General features: G+C 44.9%; 1 protein-coding gene across 1 annotated transcript in view; it reads left to right on the forward strand.

Moving 5' to 3' along the window:
* Window positions 1–7,500, forward strand: part of epha4b (eph receptor A4b) — a 111,505-nt gene that overhangs the window by 65,629 nt on the left and 38,376 nt on the right. The window contains exons 6-7 of the mRNA XM_076294436.1: window positions 2,582–2,694; window positions 5,192–5,354. Of these exons, the coding sequence (XP_076150551.1) occupies window positions 2,582–2,694; window positions 5,192–5,354 (276 nt within the window). The remainder of the gene's footprint in view (window positions 1–2,581; window positions 2,695–5,191; window positions 5,355–7,500) is intronic.

A 7,500-nucleotide genomic window follows, 5' to 3' on the forward strand; every position in this document is an offset into this window, starting at 1 on the left:
TATAATAAAGAAGGTTGAAAAACTGTTCACAGATTGGACGGATTTGAAAAATAACTCCGAAAGAAGGTCAGAAACACAACAGAAGAAAGAAAACATGTCTACCTCAGACTATAATGAAATGTTAGCTTTTATTAGCTAACTTTAAGTCAATTAAGGTACCTTTAAATATTCTCCACAACTCATAAAACTTTGCAAATTATGTTTTTCCAACAAATACAACATATTCAGGGGGCCAGAGCATAAAAAAATCAGGTATTATTTCTAATAATAGGTATTAATCAGGTAATAATAGGTATTAATCAGGTATAATGTCTGTGGACATTAGTGATGAGTGATTAGTGTGTGTGTGTGTGTGTGTGTGTGTGTGTGTGTGTGTGTGCGTGTGTGTGTGTGTGTGTGTGTGTGTGTGTGTGTGTGCGTGCATTTAAAAGAGGGATGGCGACAGAGGGACGGAGGGGGCATCACAGCAGCATGTTCTCTTGCGCTCCTGTGCATGGCTGCAGCCTGCTCTTTAAAGATGCATGAGTCAGATCTGGCTCCTCTGAGGCAGGGGTATGCATTAACATGTACAGAGCTTTTTAAACATGTCACCCCTTGGTCAACTGTGCACTTAACACACACGTGGTACTGTTTAATATACTCTCTCTCGCTAAGACACACACACACACACACACACACACATACACACACACACACACACACACACACACACACACATACACACACACACACACACACACACACACACACTCATACATACTATTATATGCTGACATCAACAATATATATCTAGGCACCGCATACACTTGTTTGTGTTTGATTTGTTTCATTTCTAGCACGTATATTGTTATTGCTCTGCCATTGTTTGACATTTTTGCTTCCCATAGCAGTAATGTATGAGTAGTATGTTGGTGCTGTAAATGTGCATTTGACTCTTTACACAAATCTAATGAAAGTATGTGTGTGTGTGTGTGTGTGTGTGTGTGTGTGTGTGTGTGTGTGTGTGCGTGTGTGTGTGTGTGTGAGAGAGAGAGAGAGAGAGAGAGAAACAGAAAGTGGTTGATATAGAGAGGCGTTTAGTGCAGTCACAGAGGATGAGACTGAAAAGAAAGGAACACAAACACATGCCCACACAGACGCAAGCACACACACACACACACACGTAACCATGCGCACACACTCACTCACACACACACACACACACACGTAACCATGCGCACACACTCACTCACACACACACACACACACACGTAATCATGCGCACACACTCACTCACACACACACACACACACACACACACACACACACACACACGTAATCATGCGCACACACTCACTCACACACACACACACACACACACACACACACACACACACACGTAAGCATGCGCACACACTCACTCACACACACACACACACACACACACACACACACACACACACACGTAATCATGCGCACACACTCACTCACACACACACACACACACACACACACACACACACACACACACACACACACACACACGTAAGCATGGACACGCGTACACATACACACACACACACACACACACATACATACACGCACACACTCTGGCACAGACACAAACACACTCATGCTCACACTCATAGAAACTCTTACAGCACAGGTGTATGAAGTAGGAGGTGGGAGGTTTCTGAAAAGAAAGGAACACAAACACATGCCCACACAGACGCAAGCACACACACACACACACACACACGTAATCATGTGCACGCACTCTCACACACACACACACACACACACACACACACACACACACACACACACGTAAGCATGCACACGCGTACACATACACACACACACACACACACACACACACACACACACACACACACACACACACACACACACACACACACACACACATACACACCATACACACACACACACTCTGGCACAGACACAAACACACTCATGCTCACACTCATAGAAACAGCACATTACAGCACAGGTGTATGAAGTGGGAGGTGTTAACTGTGTTAAAATGACTCAGGTGTCTGTAATTGATTAAAGGTCATGCTGTACAGAGAGAAAGAGTGAGAGAGATAAAGAGAGAGAGAGAAAGAAGGAAGGAAGCACATATTTGTCATGAGGGTCTTTAAGCCTCAGGTGTAAAATAATTGCAGGTGTGCAGTTATTTAGAATAAATTATGTAAGATATTGAGACTTAAAAACATCCCACTTTAAAGTGACACAATTTCCAATTAACTTAACTCTATAACTAAGTATTTTCAAGTGTGTGTGAGTCTTTTGCAGGCTGTGTTGGGGTATTTTGCATTTTGAATAGAATGATTTCAAGAGAATGTAAGAAGCTGTGTGTAGTGTTTTGGAATAAGTGTGTTGCAGAATTGCAAAGTGCTATAGAAGCTGTACGTAAAAGCTGCTGTTTATAAAGATGACATTTTGTGTGTACTGCCAAAACTTAACAATTACAGTAAACAAAATGTTAACACTCCCTCTCTCGCTTTACCTCCCTCTCTTTCCCTCTCCCTCTCTCGCTTTACCTCCCTCTCTTTCCCTCTCCCTCTCTCTTTTTGTGCAGTGAGTGTGATTCTGAAGGAGAGGAAGAGCAAGGACAGCATCACGCTGGCCTGGCAGGGCCCAGACAGGACCAATGGAGCCATCGTGGAGTATGAAGTCATCTACTACGAGAAGGCAAGTCATCCTTTTCTCTCCTCTCCTCTCATCCCCTCCTCCACTCATCTCCTTTTCTCTCTCTGCTGCTGTCGTTCTTCCAGCCTCTCTCTCTCTCTCTCTCTCTCTCCCTCTCCCTCTCTCTCTCTCTCTCTCTTGTCTCCTCCTCCCTCTCTCTCTCTCTCTCTTGTCTCCTCCTCCCTGTCCTCTTCCCCTTCCGTCAAAATGGTTCCCCTCCTCCTCCTCCTTTTCTCTTCGTTCTTGTCGTGTCGTGCTCTACGTGCCTCTGCTAGGGTGCGGTGTTAAGAACAGCAGAGTGATATATATCAAGACCTGTACAGAGAATACACTGCCATTCCCCTCTCCTCTCCATCTAAACTGTGTCTTTGCGCTCAGATTCAAATTCAACTGGGCTTTGTGGACGGGGCTGGCATTACAATATTGCAAAAGCAGCAAAAAAACAGTACACAGTAGAAATAAAATAAAATAAATACATCTCTCCTTCTCTTCATCTTCCCCCGTTCTCCCCCTCCCTTTGTACTCTACTCTCTATTTCTCTCTCTCGTTCTAGCAACCATGCTATTGCTAAAACTGTAAATATATATTACACGGAATAAAATTGTAACCTTCATGATAGATAAATTCATATATTGTCAAATGTCCACACTCTTTTTCTCTTCTTCTCTCTCTCTTCATCCCTCTCTCTTTCTCTCTTGCTCTAACAAGCATTCCTCTCTGAGATTACATGCACGTCTCTCTGACCCCTATTAAGCTCTGCGGTGATTACTCGCGGTCAGCCAGCACAGGAATGTGTGTAGCTGCGGCCTGAAGCCCTGACAGGGCCTCTGGGAGTTAAAGCAATCAGTGTGTGTGTGTGTGTGTGTGTGTGTGTGTGTGTGTGTGTCTCTCTCTCTGTGTGTATGTGTGTGTGTGTGTGTGTGTGTGTGTGTGTGCCCCCAGCACACTCCCTTCATGTTTCTTTAATTATCAGTAGGATGGAGGCCAGCCATGATGTCATAGGCTTTCCGAACGCTCAGCACGATTACGCCACCTGTAGTTCATACACACACAACTCCCCTTCCCCCAAACACACACACACACACACACACACACACACACACACACACACACACACACACACACACACACACACACACACACACACGCACACATGCTCTGTAGTACTTGATTCTCAACCTCTTCACGGTGTTGTTAACTCAACACAACAGCCCTGTCTCCCAGAAGCCTAGCAACCAGCATACACACACACACACACACACACACACACACACACACACACACACACACACACACACACACACACACACACACACACACACATACACATGCATGCACATAGATACACACACACACACACACACACACACACACACATCCTTAACCTCAAGCACACATTCCTTTTGACAGCATGAACAAGGGACTCAACAGTGATATAGCAAAAGCATAAATGGAATGTAATTAAAGTACTTTTCTCTGAATGCTTCGCTTTGGTTATGGCATACTTAGGACCACTTAACACCTTAGATGGCTTCCACTTTAAAGTGACACATGGAGATGCCACAATGGCCTGTGACTGTGATTCAGCAGAGAAATGCACTCCGAACTCACAGCTCACTCACAGTCACTTCCCTCGCCCCCTCTATGCTCCTATCCACTCCTCCACTCTACTCTCTTCTTTTTACCAACATCTACTCTCTCTCTCTCTCTCTGTCTGATTCTCTGCCAACTTTTTTTTATTATTATTATTATCACCACACTGTCTTCTGCCTGACAGCTGTGGGGAGAGCTCCCAATCCACCACAGACATGCAGATGAACACTCACACACATATAAACAATACACACACACACACACACACACACACACACACACACACACACACACACACACACACACACACACACACACACACACACACACACACACACACACACACACAGACACACGCATACGCACACACACACACACACACACAGACACATGCATACGCACACACACACACACACACACACACACACATTTTATTTGCGTGCATTGTGAATGTGTGTGTTTGTTGACAGAGACAATGTGGAATGCTGCAGACCGCAGGGCATAAGAATGTAATGAGTTGTTTATTAAATATGAAGGCAAACAGCAGGAGTGATCTGCCTCTCTCTCTCACACACACTCTCTCTCTTGCTCTCTCTCTCTGTCTTTCTTTACCTCGTTCTCTGTGTCCTATCCTCTTCCCTCCATCTCTCTCCTCTTGTCTCTATCTTGAAATGTGTTCCTTTATCTTAGTCTTTTTCTCTCTCTTTCTATCTTTCTCTGTTTGTCACCCTGAACTGGCAACGAACCTATACATCAATCTACACTGATTACACTGCTAGAATAACAATAGAAAGGAGAAGAAAAGACAGAGACAGTGTGTGTGTGTGTGTGTGTGTGCGTGCATGTGTGTCTGCGTGCACGTGTAAGTGATCATGGATGACAGTGTGTGCCTCTTTCTGCTCCACAGAACCAACGAGACCAGAACTACACGGTTCTGAAGACCAAGTTCAACATGATGACGGTGGAGGGCCTGAAGCCCGGCACCACCTACGTGTTCAGGGTAAGGGCGCGCACTGACGGAGGCTACGGCAACTACGGGGGAGAGATCGAGCTGGAGACTAGCCATGAAGGTAAGACCTACACACACACACACACACACACACACACACACACACACACACACACACACACACACACACACACACACACACACACACACACACGCGCGCGCGCGCGCGCACACACTCACAGAGCAAAAGAGCTGTCTGATATCTCTGTGTGCTCATCTCTGTCTCCATCCTCTCCTTATTCATCCAGTGTCTGCATGTCCTCACAGTTGTTCATCTCCATACTGTATCTGCCTGCATTGCCCACACACTCACACATGCACCCAAACACAAACACACAAACAGACTTCCCAGTGAGCAGACCAGGTTGAAGTTATGTTCCTTATTGTTAAGCCAACACACAGCACAGTTGGGCATGCTTTCTCCAACCTCTCTCTCTCTCTCTCTGTATCATTTCAGTCGTCTGAGTCCTTAGTTTTGCCCATGCTTCCTTGCCAACTCCCCCTAACCGACAGACACACACACACACACACACACACACACACACACACACACACACACCCTTCTCTTTCTTATTGAGCAGTTGTTCTGGGACTGGCTAATTTCCGAGGCGTTTCATGTGGGGAACTGGAGTGTGTCTTATTTACTGAGCTTTCTTCCCCCAGAGGCCCTGATACATCATTAAATGTCTCCAAAGACAGAAGGGCCTTTGTCTGACAGCTACTTCTCACACTCGATCTGTCTTTCTTTCTCTACTTTCTCTTCTTTCTTTCTTTCTTTCTTTCTTTCTTTCTTTCTGTCTTTCTTTCTGTCTTTCTTTCTTTCTTGTTTTTCCACTGAGCTACTTAAAAAGATTTTGGGGTACAGTAAACAACAGGCATGGGTGAGTGAGGTGTGTGAGGTGTGTGTGAGAGAGAGAGAGAGAGAGAAAGAGAGAGAGAGAGAGAGAGAGAGAGAGAGAGAGAGAGAGAGAGAGAGAGAGAGTGTGCAGGGCATTTGTCTGACTAGCTGAGAGTTGGTCACAGCCCACTGACCCGTGACAGAGCCCCGTCCCACCACGTCACCCAGCTCAATGGCCCCAGACTTTGCCCATGCCCCTAAATCAATCATTTTAATTACACTTTGCAAGTTGTTTTAACCCTGCATAGTTGTGCTTAGTCAATCGTATATATCATAGTGTTATTTTAACGTAACGTTTTGACACAGCCACGTGAACAGCAGAGTAAATTAACTATATGTAGTCAGTTGGCAAGGACGATGGGGTTGATGGGGTTTGAAAATTCTCAACCCGACCGACCCTTATAAAGACTGGACATGAAGTAGAATTGAAAATCTTCGTCTGCATGTACCAAGACCTGAAGTTAGGAGCTGGTCTTGGAATGTAATCTTATTGATGTAGCTTTGTTAGCATTGTTTTCAATGCACATCTTACCATCTAGTGTTAGTGAGCACTTTTCTGACTGTGAGTCTTTGTCACATAAGCATGTGTGGTCTTGTGCAGTGACTCTGCCATCTACACGTCAGGCCTGGATGCCATGACCCTATCAGCCTCCCTTAGCTGTGCTTGCAGCTCTTGTTATACTGTAATACTACACTACGGCATGATGCGACCCTGTGTCAGCCACACCTTGCGGTGCTTACTGCGCTCATCTTAATACCTCAAACCTGGTGGCACCATGCCATGTGCAAATAAGGGTCATTTAACACCAGCATAAAGCAGTGTTCTTGCATATTAATGAATGCAATAGTCATGTGTCATCACACACATCCAGAATACTATTAAAGTACACAAAAAAAAAACTGACATTAACAATGACAGAAAAAATACAGGCTGCAATATGTCTCCACAGTCTGCCCAGCCTGCCAATCAAATTTAGATTCCATTTCCCAGTGCACATGACATTGTGGTTATGTTAACAGAACAAACCTGCGCAAGGAAGTCTGTTTCTGTGATTCAAAATGACATGCAGATGGACTGTGTTTATTTCTCCAGTGCTACTTTGCAGTTCATTGTCCGTCTTCTTGCACGTGGCTCGGGAGGGGAATGTAATTTTCGATCGATTCATGTTCCCAGGGATATTCATTTTCCCTGAGAAGACCAGCTACTCATGCACGACTCATGCGTTTGATAAATGATGCATTTGTTTTGAGTAATCACTCGATTGAGTGAGGCGGCGTAAAATCCATAGCACTGAGGGAAATGGCTCAG

The sequence above is a fragment of the Alosa pseudoharengus genome, unplaced genomic scaffold (genome assembly GCF_046254945.1).
Source record: "Alosa pseudoharengus isolate Yale_2024_CS ecotype anadromous, Long Island Sound unplaced genomic scaffold, YU_APseudo_1.1 YU_APseudo_1.1_scf_2, whole genome shotgun sequence".
Taxonomy (NCBI): domain Eukaryota; kingdom Metazoa; phylum Chordata; class Actinopteri; order Clupeiformes; family Clupeidae; genus Alosa; species Alosa pseudoharengus.